This window comes from Drosophila biarmipes, chromosome 2L, assembly GCF_025231255.1.
Source record: "Drosophila biarmipes strain raj3 chromosome 2L, RU_DBia_V1.1, whole genome shotgun sequence".
Classification (NCBI taxonomy): Eukaryota; Metazoa; Arthropoda; class Insecta; order Diptera; family Drosophilidae; genus Drosophila; species Drosophila biarmipes.
Window position 1 is genome coordinate 19,612,784 of NC_066612.1, and position 19,289 is coordinate 19,632,072.

A 19,289-nucleotide genomic window follows, 5' to 3' on the forward strand; every position below is an offset into this window, starting at 1 on the left:
TCAGCAGATAATTAAGCCGTTGGGCCAACTGAGATTAGATTTCAGAGGCGGCTGTGACGCTTTCGTTTTCCGCCGAATGGCATGGAGTTTTCCTGGTAAAATGGGAAAGTTGCGCGCGAAACTTGGACACGGCCCGCCTTGAAGCCAGCTTGATTGACAGCTTTCATTTAAAATCAAATCGACTAAAATATGCTGCGACGCGCACTCGCACACACTCTTTGTTTGCTTGCAGTGAGCAAACCCAAAACAAAAAGCAGAAAAAGTATTTAAACAATTTGTTTTTTAGCTTTTATGTGCCGAAGCACGCGCTGCCGTTTAAAAGTCGCAGACAAAAGTGGTCGGCAATTGATGGCGGTGTTTTCTGCGGGTCGGCAAGTTGTTACAGATTTCCCAGATTTTCCAATTCGCATGGGTGTCCAAAGGGGACTTTCACGATTTCCTTGATTTCGAGTTTGATTCGAGCGAAACCAGCATTGCCTGGGATGGAAAACAGCATCCTGTTGATAAGGCATGGCCAATTGAAAATTGCATTTCTGAGCAAATAATAATTTCTAGGCTATTTATTATTGATTTTCCATTGAAATCGATTCAAAATAGCTTAGGAAACACTTATTCGTCAAGATGGAAAGTTCAAGATTACTTTTAGTGGGGCTTGGATTTTCCATAAAAGTTTGGGAAATAATATTTAAACAAATATTAAATATTTTTAAATAAAATAGTGTACTTTAAATTGTGTAATTAAAGTTTCTGATAAATTATACAAATTATAATAATATTTTTTATTATTATTTTAAAGCTCAGTTTTCCGCTATAGATCAATGATTAGATTGGATTGAGTTAAAAATGAATTAAAAGTGTATTTAAAACCATAGAAGTACTATTATATATCGATTATAAAAAATGGATTCGTCATAAATGCATCGCGAAAACTTAATTCATCCAGAAAAATTCTTTAAGCCCCAAGTCAATCACTTCATCGCCGAATCTACTGTCAGTCAGCTAGCCGCAAACCTTGTGGTCACTACCTATTTTACCATCGATCCCACCCAATTTACCAACTGTAAAATGGTTAACGTTCCCTCTGCGGCTTATTTGTTGGCTAGCTGCTTGCCAGAACCGCTATGTGCCATACAATTTGTTCGAATTTATTTATTTGTCTGCCCATTTACCGCAGCGCAATTCAGTATTAGCCATGCTTGAATGCCAAAATAACCACACAACTAACTGTAAGGTGTTCCACTTAGAAGGAAGAACGACGGGGCAGAATTGGAGTGGGCGAGGGAAGAGCGGATCTTGGACATTTCTGGAGCTCTTTCGGCGATCCTGCTTTCTGGGTTACCTAACACGCTTCAATGGAAATCTAAATCAGCACAGAAGCCCCGTGTAATTGTTTTTAATGGCTGCGAATAAATTCTCCCCCACATGGATACTTCTCTTTCTCTCCGTCGACTGCGATAAATTCTTCCACCTTGTGGCCGTGTCACCGTGACAGCCGAGAACTTCAGAGTTCGACTCGCCGTGAGCAATTAAAGCCACGTAACTGCCAATTGGCTTCGGAAATTCTTCTGGTCTTCGACTTGGGTGCAGCCGCAGAAGAAAAAACTGGACAAGGTTAGCCGGTTTGGGTCTCCATCCGCTTGGCTCTTTGCTTTTGCATTCGCCCGTACGTATGGTGGGTTGTTATTTCTTTAGTTTCATTGAATTGTGTGCCAGATATTTGAAATTCTTGCAAGGATGCTTTGCTTTTTCCCCAGCTCTTTGCCCCATTACCTATGCAAATGTTTGCTGCGTGACTTGGCCAAGTGATTCGCTCTGTCTTTCTCTCATTACCACGGGCCTTCTCTTTCTGCTGGCTAAATATACTCGTATAAGCCGACATTGCCTGATCATTGTCTATATATAATTTGCAGGGCAGGCCCGGTGATTGCGGCACACAAAAAGATCTTGTGAAAACAATACCAAATTAATAATGTGAGAATTTCTTACGTAAAATCATCTAGTTATATATAGGCTCGTGAGAGCTTACATGCATGGTTATGTGCGGATATCTGGGCTTATATGCTTCTCGTAATTCTTCGGCTTGTCAAAGCAATCATGGCTTAATGCACTAGCTAATTGACTTTTTGTGGGCTAAGTGTGGTAAGATTTTAAAATTTAACTTCAAAATGTGAGACATTCATTTTTGTGGTTCAATAAACTATGGAGAATTGTGTATAACACTTGTATTTAATAACAGGAAACCCATTTTCATCCCTTTGACCACTTGAGTTTATCTAATTTTGTAATCATAAAAAGCATACCATTACCTTGATTTAATCAGTTTGGCCTAACCGCACGTACTTATTACCCAATTTCCCTAAAATAAATGTGCCATGCCCTGTTTTCAATCCAGCTCTTTCGAAATGGTTAAAGTTCTTTTGGCTTAAACAAAATGAGAAGAGTAAAATAAAAGAAAAAGTGAAACTTGGCTGTGGCTTGCAATAAATCTTCTTTAGTGTGCTCATTTCATTAACCCCATTGCCTGCTGAGTAGCTCGGAATCTTAGCCATTAAATCTGTGCGAGAAAAAGGCTTAGGAAGAGAATGAGATCTCAATTTCAGTGAGTGCGTAGAAAGCTTAAAAACCAGTTGAAGGAAAGGCCTTTGCAGTTCTAGGAAATTCTATTTGGTAATTCTTCAATTAGCTTTGAATAGATATTTCTCTCACAATACCATACTCATTACAAATACAGTTTGGTTCACACAGAAGTCGGTGAAGTGAAAAAGTGTTGACTTCCCCTGACCAAACTCAAAAGCCACCGACGTATGAACACAAATTTGTTTAATTTGACTTAGGCGCACGCTTTTTTCACGCTTTATGATTTACTAAATGCCTCAATATCATAAATAAAACAGGAAAACAAATAAAGGCTTTACAAACACGGTGGTAAGACATTGTCGCTTGCTCATAAATCACTTTGGTGCCCTAATCCATGTGTGTGCCCGCCGACCCAGAAACTCTTATCAGCCAAGCCAAATCCCCATACTTTTCTGCCAGTGTACGCTTGGATGAGGAAAAGAGAAGCCGCACAGAACACACCGACCGACAGCGAGAGAGATGCTCATTTAATTAGCCTGAAACTCTTGGCAGCTCGGCGGCGTTTACTCAAGCGTGTCCAAAAATGTGGAAGTTGCTGTTCTAAGTCTGCGCGATCGACTCCGCTCCGTGCCGAGAGCCATGTTTGTCAGTCTGTCAGTTACGTCGGCCTGGTCATCATCAATTTGAGGCTTTTACCGTTAGGCCTTAGGATTCCTAAGTGGCCGCCAATGGCCGACGGCGGCACAACTTCTGTTTTGGGGCTGGCGATCGGTACGGAAATGGGGAAAATTGATTTTGTTATAGACCGTTGGCGAGACCCAGTTTGAAGGTGGAAACCATTAAAAGATAGATGAAAATGATTTTAATGAAAGGAAATTATTATTTTAGCATCCTTACTCTTATCAATTCGTATACATCCACAGAGAAGCAAGGAAAATGTTGTGCAATTATGAAAACGTCGAACTACTATCATAGGATGTTTTTGCACAACATCAGTGGAAATTGTTTTCTAAATCCGTATTAGGTAGATTCTTGAATATTTATGTTCTATTTATAAATAATATGCGTTAATGTAATTTAACACTCCTTTATAAAGTTTCTCTTTTTAATAAATTCTTTTTGTTTTCTGCTTGTAAAATGACTACCCACATCATCATCGTGTGATTGACACCACACATACATCTTTCATATATGACAGCTCGCCCAGCATCAGAGCTCCATTAGTTGAGTCATATAATCAAACCACATCTTAGCCCATATCCATATCCATGTCGCTATCGGTGTATTAACATCGATCAATATGCAACGGCTAAAAGGTAGGAAAAACTGCAATAACTGGAAAGAGTTTGGCCTAATTTTCGAGCCAGCGTGTGTGCAACGAAATCCAAGCCAGCCGACTGCACCTAAAACAAGTCACCGACACCCAGACACCTGCATATGGAAAACTTGAGTGCGGCGAAGAAAAATATTTAAAAAATAAAAGACTTAGGCAACGAACTTGTTTGGCTGTGCGCAAGTGTTAATCAGCACAGCGAGCTGCAACTAGTTAGGAGTTGGTCTTGGATGGCTCCGGATCGGCGGCAAGGGGCACAGCGGGAACAGGCTGGAATCCAGGAGAAGATCACTGGGAAAAACGTGTCGGCCCAATCAAAGAGCTAAACATGAATGCACAGGAATTTTGTTTGTGGTTTCGTTAAAAAAATTAAATCCTTTTCTAAAGTATCAGTAGTAATGCAACTAGTTTTCAATTATATAAAAATCTACAAATATAATTGATTATTTGGAAGCATTTTCCAGCAATTTGACGGCATTTTTCCCAGTGCAGAGTTAGTCGGGCAAGTGAAAAATTAAACAGCAACAACTGCTGCAGCGGCGGGAAACCGTTAAGAAATCTCGTTTGTGTGGGGCCCCAAGTCTGGAGCTGGAAATTCTTCATATGGAGTACATATATTCTATATATGCTGTCATGGCATTCTACAAAGCAGGGAAAATGGTAATGGGCGAGGAGAGAAACAAGTTTGGCATATGTAATAACCGTTATCGGCTCTAGGCGTCCAGCTATTTGTCTTTTTTGTGAGGTGTTGTAGGTGGCAGTGCCAAGTGAAAGGCTTATGGGCCTCACTTTGCCACCACCCTGCGACTCCCCCTTCATATTGATTGATTAGCCCGGTCATAACTTCCGTCATGTACACATTTTTCTGCACACTCTTCAGCTTACTGAATTGTGTTTCATGTCAGAGTGTCATTTTTTCATTTTTTGTAGGTTTCGTTAAGTGCTAACTCGTTTAGCAGGTTGCTTATTGGCTTTAGTGGATTTTGTCATTACCCCAAGAATTTTTATAGCACAAACGTATGCGATATGTTTATGACACAAATATGGCTAAGCCTACACTGGGGAATATTTTTTAAGTTTTTTATGCAAGCGGCTTAAAAGGAATAAACATGAAAACGCTATTTAGAATATTTTTAGGGTATGATAAATTAGTTTCCCATTGATCTAAGAGTTATTAGTCTTTTAACTGCGTATTATCGAGGAAATTTTGTTTTTTATGGTTATTTATGTTTATGGAAAGTATAAGACCTATAACAGTCATGGTCAATCTCTCCTTTTTTTCTGCCGAAAACAGCGAGAAATTAATAGTTATTTGATAAAAGATTAAAGGCTCCTAATAAAGATTTGATAAATTGGGTCACCTGCAAATGTCTTGCATGTACATAAAGGGAAATTTCTTCGGAAACTTAAGCAACCGGAAATGGTTCATCATACCACGCTTCGATCAAAGACAATCAATTTCGCCATTACCAGCGCTTAAAACAGTCAAGTCTGAAAATTCTTAAAGACATAATTGCCAGCTTGAAGCACACCCAATAAAGAGACGCCCAAACAAATTGGTTTCCAACTGCCTTGGCCACAATTATATTCGCTTTTGATTTATGCGAAAGGTCTTGCTTTGGTTTTTGGGCCACACCTGCGTCCGCTTCAAAAAACGCACGTGTTTCAAATGCAATTTCCGAAAAACGTACTTAATATCGGGTGGTTGGAGGTGAAGGAATACATAGACTAACTTACCATTTGGGCACGAAAATGCCTCGTCGGCTCCGATTTGGTGTAGCAAATTGAAAATCAGCAACGACGACAGCAAAGCGGCCAGCCAATGTGAATTGGCTGCCGTCGATTGTTTCATGTTGGCCCGATTTAATGCCCAGTTAAGCGCAGTCTTTTGTTACCAATCTGCAATCAGAAAAAGTGAAAATAAAAATCAGTTTTTATTGGAATCCAATAATCCAGGGTAAATTAGTTTACGGCCTCGCCCTGGCCACCGAAAAGTAAAATAATCATAAAAACCTGGTTGCCTCATTCACACCTAACTCACACGTATATATAGTATAGTAGTATTCGATATTCGATATTCGATTCGGTTTCGATAAAAGGTAATCATTAGCAAATTTATGCCACGCTGACTCAACCTCCGGCTGAAACTTTGACTATACTGCTGAGCACGTGTTTCTGCGGCCGATCGCGTTTAGTGAATGCGGTTTTAGAAAGTTTCTCGAGAAGTCCGCAGACCGCAGTTTGCAAAAGAATTTGAATATTCTCGCTTATCGAACACCTCTTTCCTCTCGAGGTCGTTTGGTTGAGCCAAAAATAAAGCTAATGCTCGTCTTAGTGCGTTGCTTCTAGTCGGGAATGGAATTTTTGGAAGATGACTTTCACGAAGACGTACATTAATTATAAACACTGAAAGGGGAATTCCTAATGTTGACTAAGAGAATGATGTTAAACATCTAAAACTGCGGGATTTCTGTATTCTAACCTTTTTATTACCGCTCATTTGAGAGATGATAGCTTGTCATATGCTTAAAATTAGTTTTTAACCTCATAATAAATTCACCTTTATCCCCCTGTACTCAAAAATAGTGGTCAGCCACAGACAAAATTGGGTTAGATATTATTATATGGGGAGCAACCCAAAGTTTAAGGTTATTCCGATTCGACTGCCATTTATCACGATTGCGTCTGAACTTGTTTGCAGTCGTGCGATCTGTGTGTGACTTTTCATTCATATCCAAAGCCAAGTAAAGTGGCTCCGGGGTGTTTGAGGTGTCTGGGGTTTCTAGGGTGGGGTGGGGCTTTGTAAACGGAGATCGAGTCGCAAGGTTGCCGTTATTGTCAAGTAATTATAGACTAGCTAACGCCGAGATATACAGTTGCATGTTGATACAGTTTTTATTTGTATTTGCCTGCTAACTGAACTTGCTGGATTAAGGCCATTTCATTTGGGGGTGAGGACTGCGACCTGAAAATGCTTGAACTTTACTAACTTATACACCTGCGAATAAGGCCTCCTATCTTTTTCATAGGCTCTGCATTTTTTATGTTTCATAACTTAACTTTCATGTTCGTTGCCTAAGTCTTTTGTTTGGCTAAGTCAAGGGATACCTATATGTAGTGCTGATTGACAAAGTGTGTAGATACTGCATTTGAAATACGAAACCCCAGTGGCTGGACCCAGACCAGTCGCAGACCAAGTCCATTAACAACTTCCGCAAATTGTCTCTGAGAGAAATCTCAATCTCGGCTTAAAATTTAGTCAAACGCGAAGGCAAACGCCCTGCCACATGTTTCGTTTGCAATGAGATACACCAACATCAGCACAACGTCGAAACGTTAGATAACTTTATTGCATGCGAATGAAAGGCTTAGACCCAAAAAAACAGTAACAACAAAAAGAGTAATGAATAAAAAGCCATTGAAAAGCAGCTTATACCCCCAGACAGGTCTTGGCGGCTTTTATTGAAGAAAAAACACAGAAAAAATAATTTGCAAGTAAGCTAAGACTGCACGCACCACTCAGCGCTAATTAAGAAAAATAGCGATGGCAACTCTTGTTTGTGTTTATTTCTCTCGACGCTCGACGCTCGGAGATCAAAATAATTACAATACTAATATAAGCAAAAGGGCAATGAATTATGCAATGCGTTGTTTTCCTTGCCCCCAAGTCTGGCGTCTGGGGTTTTCTTAGTTTAAAGTTGAAAACTTCAGCTGCAGCTGCCGCCTGAAAAGCCGCAAGCAGCGAGCCGCATGCCGCATTTTTTGTGCAATTAGTTGGCTATGCGGCTTGGCCCAGAAAGCAACTTGCAGCCGGCAAACAGCCAGCTTGTTCGATAGCTAACTGTATTTGTGTGCCCATTGTTGTTGTCACTCTTTATCCACTTGGCCAACACGAAAACCCCTTTCGTGTGGGTGTGAGCCAAGTCGCATAAAGCCAACTTAAACTGAAGTCAACTCGGGTCTAGGCTGCGGCAGCAGTTCAACGGAATGGCGCCAAAAATTACAGAGATTTACCCAACATTTATTTACTTTGCTGCCTAATGAACCGCACACACACAAACCGCAGGAAAAGGAGGCGGGGACTTGGGCGTGGGAGGCTTTGACCCAACCAAAGACACCATTGTCATTAGCCGACTGTGAAATCAGCGAGTCCATTGAAGGCTAAACATCATAACTATTCAAAATTTAATATTCAAATCTGCAGTTGAGATAATATTAATAATAACAGTGGGAACATGATGAATTCCCAAAAAATATTAACAGCTTTAGCCTGTTATTTTAACTTTTTTTTCTTTAAAGTTAATTAATTAATAAATGCTAATACTAGAACACTTTTTAAACAAAAAATATACAATTAATGCTTTAAAAAACCGAATAGTTTTAGTCTTCATTCATTCCAAAGAGAATGTACCTAACTGTAATAAATTATGTTCATCAACGGAACTTATTTCATAATTGATAGCCTATGGAAAAGAAAACACAAACCAAAAACGTCAGAAGTCAACACCCTGGAAAATATTTGGCCAGAAGCTTATATAATCTCAGCTAATGATGGCAACACGAACGAAGTCAAGAGGCTTACGAAGCATTAGCAAACAATATTTCGCACACCGCAAGCTGTAACCGATTACATTCCCGATATGCAAATGTCGGCTTGGCCAATAAGTAATAAAAAAAGGAAAATTACCACCCATTTAACTTGTAAATAGGAAAAAGACCAATGAGAGTGAAAGGTATATTTGATTTAGTGTCTGTATTTTATTGCCCATTGATTTGGCTGTGATATCGGTGTATCTTTCTTAAGCCAATCTTGTGGTTTAACAATCGTTTCGAAAGATTCACCGAAAAAATTAGCATTAAAATGGGCGGCATGGGAAGTTGCTTTTCGTAACAGCCATGACTGACCGTTTAAATGTTGATTAAGCTGGAGATAGCAAAATTAAATTTATTCAATGTACTGATTAGCCTGAGTGTGATTTCCAATAGATTTTCGGGTCAGAGGACAGCCCCGCAGTGCAACCACCTGCCGAAAAACGAAAGACTTAGGCAACGAACTTGACAGCCTCCGGACAAAAGAACCACTCATCATCGCCAGCATGGAGAGAACAAAAGACTTGGGCAACAGCGAACATGAAAAACCTTTTCCATCCGCATCGAAGCTGTAAGTTTCGCAATCGAGCTGCCATCGAACGCAGGGCGAGGGGGAAAATCCATAGCCAGAAGTGTGGAAAAGACTCATGGCTGCCCGTCGGCCGCAATCAAAATTCAAATATTTTCTAAGCACACACATGTATGCAAAGCGAGTATCAACAAGAAAACTGAACGATCTGTGAACAAACCGGTTGCCGATGGCTTACCATGCCGCCATTATTGATGACACCTTCGACATTTAGCCAGCCAGCGAACGAAAAACACGGGCTAAATCAAAACGAAAACCTTAAAATGATGACTAAGTTGAGCAAATGGTAAAAGTCAAACGGGGTGCACATAATTTCTGGTTAACTTTTGGTGCCGCTGGTTTCGATTTTGGTGATTGGAAATGCAGCTGCAGCTGCCGGTTTGTTTGCCTTTTTGGCGAGACAGCGTTTAAGTTTTCCATTTCCATTTCGCATTTGGCCACCATCTTCTTCACACGAGCCCACTGTTTTCCACCAAGGCAGTGGAGTCGGGACTTTCACTTGCGCACTTGTCTGGGGAGCAGTTTTTCAGTGTTTTACGCCGCTGGTTTTCCTTTTGTTTTTGTGCTTTCCTCGCTTATCCCAATATTGGCCACACAAATCGATGTTGGAGGAAAACACGTTTCCAGTTTTTGCGCCGCCTGCCCAACTAATGACCAAATATTATTTTACTTTGATTTCTTTTGGCCTGAAGGTCAATTGGTTTTTGCCAAATTGAGTTTGGTTTTCGATGTCAGTCGGCTGTTGGCGTGGCCAAGGAGTGAGGAGGAAGCTATTGCAGGGAAACTGGGACTTAAAACGAGGATGAAATGCCTACAGAGAGAGTCATACTCTGAAGTGGTTAAATGAAATGGAGATCCGCAGAGGCTGTAAGTTGATTGGTGCTCGAGTCTCAATTGAGATTGGTTAGAGAAACATTAATCATGTGACAGCAAACAGGCCGATTAGATCAATCTGGACTAGACAGCTTAATGTATAATAAATGCAGCATTGGTTTCTTTTAAGTCAATTGATACTTCTCCATGAGAAACTAAGGTAATTTGTCCAATTGTATTATCCAGATCATTTGGTGCTGATTTAAAACTCATTCAATAGCCTATTAAATTTTTCAACAGAGTAGTTCTTTAAAAAGATATACGAATACAACCTCGGTGTTTAAAGTGCACATGAATATTTATCGTATATCAATTGATTTACTTTACTTATTAAGTAGAAGAAGCAGGTAACTAATATTGTTTAAACACATTAAAATTAAGTATACTTCTGTAATCAGAAACAGGAACGCGGCATGTTTTGTTTCTTCTCCAATCAGAATCACTCTCACTACAAGCAACCGTTATGGAACTCCAAAGGCATCATGGGGAAATAAGAGAGACCTTCTGATAAAACCAGATTTTTATGTTAATTTCTGTTCTTTCGGACCTCGTGATTTCTCTTGCCTCTTGCAGCTATTGATCTTTCGGCTGAACATAAAAATTTCTGTTTAATTTCGATGGTCAGGTAGCGAGGCCCCAGGGAGCACAGCTCGGGGAGATCGGGGAGATGGAAAACCAGCTGGGCAGCTGGCCGATCGGTGGCGGGACCCAATGAACTAGTTTCGGAGTTTGTGGCATGTAAGCGGTTTGGTATTGTGTTGCTTTGAATGCTTTGGTATTTGGGTTACAGAAATGTTTGTGGCCAGACCAATGAGGCTTTAAGAAACATAAAATTGTTTAATGAGCTATGAAGGGCTGCTCTGTGGTTTATCTATTGGTCACCTAATGGTATGGCCAAGTGAATTAACTTGCTCGTTTTCGCATCGAAACTCTTTTCCTCGACCGAAGCCAGCCAACAGAAACTTTTTACCACACTCATATTTGTATTTATCTTTTTCGGGTAACTTGCCACAGCCAAAGCGGCAAAAGCATTCATGTATAGAGAAGCCGACGAAAGCTGGGCACAAAATGGTCAAGTGCTTTCCACCGGCCAACACTTTCACAAGCTGAAAACAAGAAAAATAGCCAAGTAGCGCTCCGGGGGTCCGAAGTGGGTGATGGTTGCAATTAATATTTAATTCGTAAATAGACAAGGAAAAATTTTGTTTTTCCATGCCGCAAGCTGATGGTTTTGTAACTGAAACCGAATGACTTGCTCCAGCGAAGAAGCCCAAATGCTGAAATGTGCAATGGGCCGCACCTCGCCTGAAACACAAATACACCCACCGAAATGCCAAAATGAACTCAACAAGGGGCTATAAAAATAACAACCAGGGGAATGATGGCACGCCCGTGATATCTTGAAGTGCTATCAAAACAGCCAAGAAGAAATTGAATCATCAAAAGCAACGACCACGGATTTCTCTGACAACAGCTTAGGATTCCTTAGGCTTCCTAATTAAATGTGACATTTTCATATTATTTTATTTAAATAAATTTTTGATAGTTTTTTGTCAAAAAATAATATTTTAAATTATTGTTTTCATAAATTATTTAAGAAGAAATTAAAAAATCTTAACGTTATAACTCTTTATTATGTATTCAATTTTATAAACCTTGTATAAACATGTTATGAAGTTAGAATAAAACACAATTTATATAAATATAGAAATCTGCCAATTCTTCTCCTTCAAAATTACAAAAAATTATTTTAATAAGCCGTGCCTAATGAATCTCAAAGATATCTTCTCCCAGAGTATCACTATCGCACACTAAAACCCGCAGGCCCAGTATCAGTTTCTTAATTCTTGGTTTTGGCTGGCGACTTTGTGGAACCGAAGACCTAAGCTGCGTGGCTCAAGGAAAAGCAGCCGTCAAGAATGCAACCAAAAAGGCAAGAGCAACCAAGCCAAAAAACAGGTTAGGAGAGCTATGCACACCAAAGTCAAAAGTCAGACCGTCTGGGAGATCATTGTGTTTTGGGTATGTATGCGCTGAGCGGCAGTCATGTGAATTATATTTTGAAGATTCGGCAGCTTAAGGCCCAGACAGTCGGAAAGTGAATGGCGGAGGGGGCTTGGGAGAATTGCAAGCTGGAAGATGAAACTTGATAACTCGACTCGATTATAAATGCGGAGCTCTGTGGGCATTTCTACTGTTCGGCTCAACTGACTAAGCTTGATCACTTTTTTCTATTTTTAACAATTGTCGGCAATGACAGCGTCAAATGTTTTTTGTTTTGCTTCGCTTTTTCCCGGCCAGTGAGCTCCACTTTTCCACACGATTCTCACAATAAGAGAAGAGAACAGAAAACGCACACAAACACGGAGATGGAGATGGAGATGGAGAAATAAAAAAAATTTGTGGAAATTGTAACTAATCGACGAGCAATGGCAGATGGCGCCGTGAAAGCGCCCACCTAGGAAAACTTATGAAATTGTCAACTGCTTTTCAACGTGATTAAGCTGCTTTTGCCGCAGAGAAAAAGAGAGCTCCGAGATGACCATTAATTCGCTTTTAGAATGAGTGTGGTATTTGTAGGCACTTTCACTGCCACAGAGACGGAAGTTGAGAATTTAAAAAAATACGAAACAAAATTGAAAATCACAAATCACAAATCACAAAAACGAAAACTTTCGTTACCGGGAAAGAGTTGTTGATTAGAAAATTATTGACCAAATCAAATTGTTATAATTATTTAATGATTTGATGGTGGCCAGACATGCAGGGAACATCCATCTCCGTCTATAATAAGTTACTCGCATGTCGGAAGAGATCTTAAACCAAGCCAGGGATCAGCTAACTGATGGATCTCTCTTGAGATTAACACAGACTACGCCCAGAAATTCCTCTTTCTTTTAATGGCCAACTGACACTTGATATGTGGCAGGAGATTTGTCATTCTTGTGAACCATGCCGTGGATCCATCAGCCCTAAACTAGACCCATAATGCATTTTCTTCCACTAATTTCAAATGACTTCTCGCACTTTCGGTGAAGAATTAGAAAAGGTTCTTTACCTGTGATTGCTGTGAATTAATTTCTGAACGTTCCCATTGTTATTGTGTTTTTTAGGGTGTGTTTGTAGTTGTCTACCTGCCGATACTTTGGCATCAGCTGGAAATCATCAACCTTCCAAAAAGGTCAAAAATTCTATCCTACACTCGTCATAGCCAAAATAATAGATAACTTTTCGGCGATCTCACAGGTTTTGATTCCTGCGAAATCGGGGATTAGGCCATATAAGCCAAAGGCTTTGAACTATGTCTAAAGGAAATAAATTCTGAGGTTCTACTTAATCCGCTTAATTTCCTTTTAAAATATTTGTGGTATTTTTCCAGTAAAAACCGCCGCAAAACAAAAGACTTGGGCAACAAACTTGTCTTCACTTCTGGAGTTTGCAATCACTATCAACTGTTAGCAAACATTTTTAGCCACAACTTCCGTTTAGATGACCTGAACAAAATACCAATATACAAATTATGACTAAGCCATAGCGACTTGAGCCATAAAGCACGCGCTAAAACGAGTTTTACCCGTTTCGATACTTTTTGCTAAGTTATGGAAATGACTTAAGTAGAACTCATCTTTACAGAGATTCCTTAATCATGGCACAGATTTCCATAAAGAAACTAGTTTATTTATATTTGGCAAATAGCTTTTTTTGCCAAAAAAGCCACCCACGAAATAAAGAGCAAACACGGCATTTTTGTGGGTTGTTTACAGATGTGATGAGAGGTTTTTTGCTGCCTCAGTCTTGTACGTCATTTGTTCTGCTTTTCACTTTGAGTTTAGTGAAATTTCTACCTTACTATTTCTGTGGTTTGTTTCGGTTTCTGTTATTAAGCAACAACAACAGCGCGCCGAGTGCGTCTTGAAATTGAGGTTAACTGTTTGGGTAGCTCTCGCTTTTCGACTTCTCGAGGGAGTTTTTTGGGGGATACGGGTGCGCGGGGAACTCGACTTGGCCTTTATTGAATGAATGTGACAACAAAGGCGCGTCAGACACGGCCGACAGACAATCGAAGCTTTTCAGGGTTTTGTTTAATAGAAAGTAAAAGAAATTGTTCTTATTGTTGGAGTGTGCTACTTTTTATGGCTAAGTGGGGATCTATATGGCTTTACTTGGCCTGTACCATAACCACACTCGACGGAGCAATTGTTTGCTCAATCACTGCAGTCAATCAATTATTTAAACACAATTAAAGCGAAGTTTAATTGCAAATCGTTGGATAAAACGAAAGCATGGCATTGTTTACGGCTGTATATGTGGCTATACAAAATATATAATCGCATATTTGCGCAATGACTGATGTCAAAATGAGGCGTGTCTGGAAATGGGTTTTTAGCTAATTGTGCCTCTTTGATTGATAGTTGGAACTTATTTGTTTGTGAAGGAATGTAATGATGTCAGCTTAAAAGCAGAAGAATATAACGTCATCTATATATTCTACCCTAATCTCTATATAATCTCCCAACCGATGTCGACTTTTTACTTCTCCACTCTTCTCCGGCTTATTCGCAGCCATTTCAATATGCAACTCACCTCTTATGAATGCAGCTGTAGCTGTGTATATAACCACTATACGGGTTCGATATTTATCGTTCGCGAATGCTCAGTATTCCAATTTATGTGGCATTTCAGCTGGTTATCCTTGAGGTCAACAACAGCGACAACAACGACGTTTTTCCCTTTCCCGACAGCGGCGGTGTCAGTTTTTTAATGGCAACTCTTTGGTGCTCTTATTTTCTTTATATTTATTTATACTTTTTAAAGTACAAGGCCAGTGTTGCACTGCAGGGAGATATTTAAATTGATTAAAGTTAAGAAACAAAAGCTGAGAAAAATTAAAACGCGTCACATAAATGTAATTTATGATCGGATCGGCTAGCCTGACTATCTATAGTCTAATAGTCTAATGGGATTGGGTCTGCTTAATTATGCATGCCGTGAAAGAGATCCGAAACAAGTTAAGCCCAGAATTCTCGTCACAAGTCTGAGCACGTCTTCGAAATGGGTTGGGAACATTTTGGTTTTGAGCTCACCAAATGTTCGAAGAAATATTTATGATAATTAGGTGAAAACCGAGTGAGGATAAGCCCAAAATAATTCTTGCTCTGAGATTGAAAAAGCAAACAAATGACTTAGGACACATACTTTTCGTAAGTTACCTAACTGAAGTTGTGAATCAATTTTAACCCTTAGCTCTTATTTTCATGAACTTTTTTGTAATTTCTTTTGACCCTTGCGCAAAACACTTGTTGGCCAGCTTCTGCCATCAATTGTTGCTTCTTTTTCCCGTATGTTGGTTATTTCTACCCGGTTAATGGGAGCGTAAATGCGCAGCTGGCATGTGAAGTGAGTACCCGAGTATATTACTCCCTATAGATGGACTACTTACTCACACAGGTAGTCTAATGTCAGTTAACAAAGTAAAGTGCAAAAGGCACAGACAAGTTAATGGACTGGTAAAAGCCGAACGGCTCACAATAAGAAGAAGTAGAAGAACAAATTATACCACAAGTTCAACTAACTTTGTTGGCTAAAAAACGTCATAAAAACATTAGTAGCTTTCTGTTTTTTTAATATTATTGGGAAAATCTTGAAATAACTGTTGAAATCCCCTCCATTTATTGTAATTTTTATTCACTGATTTTGTAGATTGGTCCTCAATGTTGTTAATCCATTCCACTTTATTTTTAGTTAAAATTCCTCTTATTTAATGGTCAGTTTCCTCCTGCGGCACACACGAACCAAGCACGCGCCTCCATTGAAATGCACAGCAATCCTTTTTTCGCTAGCCAACAAACATACACAGAGGCACAAAATCAAACACAAAACAATCGAATAAAATCCAGTTTCGAGCCAAATACATTCACAGCACTTATTGTTATAGGACACAAAGAGATCTGAAGATCCGGGGAGCGTTTACTGTACCATGTACTGTACCACACGAAGGCCAAACTCAGACTGAAACTCGTTCAGCAAAATCAACGCGGCTTACTGCACCTGAGGTCCCAGTCCACGCACACACGCTCAAGACGAAAGACCAAAAGACCACAAGACACGACAGCAAAAAAGGCAAGAAAGGCGAAGAGCGGGCCAGAAAAACAGAAGACCGAAAGAAGGTAGAGGCAGAGAGCTATAGCCGATCGGCAATAGGTAGAAACGTAGGACTGGCGAGGGAAAAGATACGGCTCAACGTGCCCGCTTTACAGATTTGCCTATGGCTTATGCGGGTCTCTGGCCTTCTCCTTTCTTCGCAGACTTCTTAACGGCTTTCTCACTCACTAACTCACTGGAACCCAGTCGATTCGATACATACACTTGTCTAGATTCGGAGTCGGGTTCGCCGCAGCCTCTTAACGTCCGAAACGCGCCACACTCGAAGGCATACTGAGCCCCGAAAGCTTCCGATTTCTTGGGTTTCTATTCGAGTTTATCGGCATACCGATCGTTAGTCGCCGCCGTCGAATTCGGCTGAAAAGGCGGCTCGGTAATCTTAGCCGGCAAGCGAATTCGCCGCAGAAATGCTACCTAAAGTGCACCGTTTTTGGCCAACTACGTGGGCTGCCGCGCCTCGACAGGATTAGCCGTCCCCGTTTCCGGGAAATTCTGTTTAATGGCCCGGGACATGTGCAATCGTAGGTGGGTGGGTTTTACCCTCCCCTCGCTTCGGGGTTGCTGACTGTTTTCAAACATTCGCGCGCAACGGAAGCGGTAAACGAAAGACTCAAGCAACGAACTTGCCAAAAGGGTTTACCAATAAAGTGGAGTGGACCATAAAAGTGGGATTGTTACACATACCCCTTGAAATCCTTGGCACATCTTGCCTGCTACTGTTCCTCTGTGGTTGTTTACTGGCCTTTCTTTGCACATTATTTTTGTAAATTAGCCATACCATCCTGACTGGGCCATAAACTGTGTGAAACGTGCGAAATGCCAAACGGAAATGGAATACACTAATGGCTAACGGAAAAACCAAAAGGAAACCGGCTCTAAGAACAAGTCATAAAAGAAGGTTTTTGCACGTACATTTATGAAATCCTTTTCATGCCATTTTTTCTATATCTTGCTATCCTTTTCCGTCTGGTAAGGTCATTCGTTCAATCAATATTGGTAGTAAATAAAGATTCTTCCGATGTTTTATAACCTTACGTCACTTCTACACATTACACGGGACAGCCGACTTGTTCTTAAAACAACTATTCAGAATTTCACAGAACATGTGCAGTTTATGGTGGGTTTTACCACAGAGGTTTCTGCTTATGGGAACAGGGGCTTAAAAAGGGCTTTCATAACAATCCTGATCTGAAATCAGCTTGAAATTCTTAAAAATTTATTTTTAACTCGAGTTATAATTTATGGTTTTAATATTTTTTTTCAATATTAAACAAAAACCATAAAATGTTAAGTAACCCGGTAATTTTGGATTTCCGAAATCTAAGTTTACAAATAATATTGATTGAGTGCTCTAATGCCAGTTCATCATATCTTTTCATCAAATCAATAAAAATGATTAACTACATTTTTCACTTTACTTCTTTCGTAAATACAAAAACGCATACCATTGAAACATTTTAGTGATTCTTAGAGATGCAACGATGCAATTAGCACAACGAAATTATATAATTATCGGGTAAAACCTTCCATTAGACTCGCATCAATCCATCTTCAAAGGGTCAATTCTTACTTCCTTTTTGAAAACAACAAATCATGATTTTGTGAGTGCAACTTAAACTGTTTTTAATTTATAGGAAACGAAAGAAAAAGGTTTTCTTGTTTGCTGATGCTGAAATGTTAGATAATAAAATTTGAGGAAGCAAGCACTGTAATTACGCTTTAAAAACATAAATATTTTCACCTTGATCATCCTTTCTACGCTCCGTTAATCAGCAAACGAGTACACAAGAGGTCAAATATTAAAATGAAAGACAATACCCTTCCTTAGACGGAAATGTAGACAAGCCAATTGAAGAGGGACAATCAGACGGTTGACAAAATCAGTCGGTTGAGGCACCAGAACGGAAGTGCCATATAGGGCGCACACTCGAATATTCCGATGAGGGTTTTGGGTCCGAGTTTAGGTTCTGGGGCGTGCCTGCCCGATTTGGCCGGAGAAAGTCTTGACATTTCCATCAGAACAATGTTGTATTCGATTCCCCAACAAACACACTTTAGCAGCTACCCAAATTGAATTATCAAGAATGCCATTTGATGGAGACGACTTCAAAGACTTTAAAGAGCTGGATAAAATAAAAATACCAAAGCGAAGCAAAAAGTACATCTATATTGGTATCGCGGTCACCGTCATACCAGGCATTTTATTGGGCGGCTATTTGGGCAAGAAGATGGCCCAATTCCTTGAGGTATTCGATCTGTATGCGCCAGATATTTCGGAAGATGATGAATAGAATATCCGTGGCACAGGTTGTTCTGCGACTTCGTTAACCTGGTAAAGAATTTGGAGCAAACCTGTGCACATCCTGTTCGTAAATATGCTAATGTACCACATCAAACAGGCCAAACGGGAAGCTGCGAAAAGAAAAATATCGCAAGCAACTTACCAGACCGGTAACCAAATTAAAATCGGGCTAGTAAGTCCGCCATATCAATTGAATCATAATTATTCCATCGTGTTCAAAATCAAACAAGTTTGTGACATTAAATATATATTATGATACATTCTTGGTTAAAGGAGTTCAAACTTTGAGATTCACTTATTTTCTCTTTGAAGAATGAATCTTCTTTGGTTCTTCTCTTGAATATCTCCTTAAGTGTGGGTCAACTTGTTAAATAATTCTTAATTAAGACAATGTAACCCACATAGAACCAACTTTAATGTGCAGTCTATGTAGAGCATGAATGGTTTCTTGAATTGCAAATGAGTTTTGCTTACCCGCAGGTTTGGTCATCGCCAGACTCTAATTGCAGTAAGTAATTCTAGTAAGCGTGGAAATTTTGTAGATTTGGGTTAGACATTCACTGAGAGCAAACACGCATAAACTGAAGCAAATGAAAACAAACTAAAATAACTTCAATAGCTTCAACATTCTACCAAGCACATTGTTACCTGAACATTTTTAAACTTACTTTTATTTATTTATTGTTAAACTGATATCTGGTTATATTATCCTCTTAAACGAGTGCAATTTAAATAATAATAGTTTAATTTTTACAAAAAAAATCTTTTAAACTTATACTTACATTTTCAAGAATTCTTTTATAACATTTTTTAAACTTAAATATTTACATATCATTAAAACTCGATTTAATATGTTTATCCTG

The 19,289-nt window shown here is 39.5% G+C and overlaps 2 protein-coding genes across 5 annotated transcripts in view; one reads left to right on the forward strand and one right to left on the reverse strand.

The window, feature by feature from the left end:
- LOC108033695 (uncharacterized) overlaps positions 1-16,400 on the reverse strand; it is a 32,608-nt gene extending 16,208 nt beyond the window's left edge. For 2 of the 4 annotated variants that reach the window (XM_050885696.1, XM_044094561.2), the window contains exons 1-3: positions 16,327-16,390; positions 14,547-14,795; positions 5,648-5,809 (exon numbers count right to left, since the gene is read on the reverse strand). In XM_050885696.1, the coding sequence (XP_050741653.1) occupies positions 5,648-5,762 (115 nt within the window). In that variant the 5' untranslated portion in view covers positions 5,763-5,809; positions 14,547-14,795; positions 16,327-16,390. Of the gene's footprint in view, positions 1-5,647; positions 5,810-14,546; positions 14,796-15,938; positions 15,986-16,326 lie in introns of those variants that run through there. The other 2 variants (XM_017108194.3, XM_017108195.3) reach the window with 2 other exon arrangements.
- Positions 16,401-17,918: 1,518 nt separating this feature from the next.
- LOC108033545 (essential MCU regulator, mitochondrial) lies at positions 17,919-18,701 on the forward strand. Its single transcript, XM_017107891.3, has 2 exons — positions 17,919-18,456; positions 18,524-18,701. The coding sequence occupies exon 1, from the start codon at positions 18,209-18,211 to the stop codon at positions 18,413-18,415; it is 207 nt and encodes a 68-aa protein (XP_016963380.1). The 5' UTR covers positions 17,919-18,208; the 3' UTR covers positions 18,416-18,456; positions 18,524-18,701.
- Positions 18,702-19,289: the final 588 nt, after the last annotated feature.